Source organism: Penaeus monodon, chromosome 33 (assembly GCF_015228065.2).
Source record: "Penaeus monodon isolate SGIC_2016 chromosome 33, NSTDA_Pmon_1, whole genome shotgun sequence".
NCBI lineage: Eukaryota > Metazoa > Arthropoda > Malacostraca > Decapoda > Penaeidae > Penaeus > Penaeus monodon.
In genome coordinates, this window is record NC_051418.1 from 10,738,640 (window position 1) to 10,739,269 (window position 630).

Genomic DNA, 630 nt, shown 5'->3' on the forward strand with positions numbered 1-630 from the left:
CACCCACCAAAGTGGCCCTCTATATGGTCTTCTTGGTGGGCGTGAGGCCTGTGGGCGTATCTGCGGCCGCCGGAGTCCTCGGGCGTCACCACCAGCCTCGGGTTGACGGCAGCCACCACGCGCACGTCTGGAACGACAACCCTGCGTCAGTCACGCCACCTGGGGAGGGGCCAGCAAAACCTACACCTGCCCCAACACATGCCTAGGCTGAGGGGTGAATCTGACCCTTCTAGTAACCCCTACGCCATATGCCCTCACCCCAACATATGCCCTTAAGGAGTGGAGGGCGGGGCGATGTGCCCTCTACATCACCGTATCACCTACAACCCTGCCGCACCTGCTCGCACATGGAAGCCTGACATGTCAATATCGTTCATTCCTGATGCCTCTCTGACACTCGACACATGACACACCCATAGCTGCTAAGCGCCATGTCATGACCTACGCGACGCGCTCAGACTTACAGTTAAGTCCCGAGTCTCGCCTTACGATATGTCCCATCCGCGCCCTCAGTGCTCGGAGGCAGGGCCGGCCTCGGGCAGGTGGTAACCCGGGTCCTCCCCCAGAACGCCTAACTCCAGCTGTGGTTCGGGCTGCGGCGCAGGCTGGCTATGTAGCTGCCCATACATG

General features: G+C 61.0%; 2 protein-coding genes across 2 annotated transcripts in view; both read right to left on the bottom strand.

The window, feature by feature from the left end:
• LOC119594011 (antifreeze protein Maxi-like) overlaps positions 1 to 145 on the bottom strand; it is a gene marked incomplete at its 3' end in the record, with an annotated part of 451 nt that extends 306 nt beyond the window's left edge. The window contains 1 exon segment of the mRNA XM_037943038.1: positions 1 to 145.
• The window catches only part of LOC119594009 (broad-complex core protein isoforms 1/2/3/4/5-like), a gene marked incomplete at its 5' end in the record, with an annotated part of 1,008 nt that continues 384 nt past the window's right edge, over positions 7 to 630 (bottom strand). Inside the window, 2 exon segments of the mRNA XM_037943037.1 lie at positions 7 to 127; positions 490 to 630. Of these exon segments, the coding sequence (XP_037798965.1) occupies positions 510 to 630 (121 nt within the window).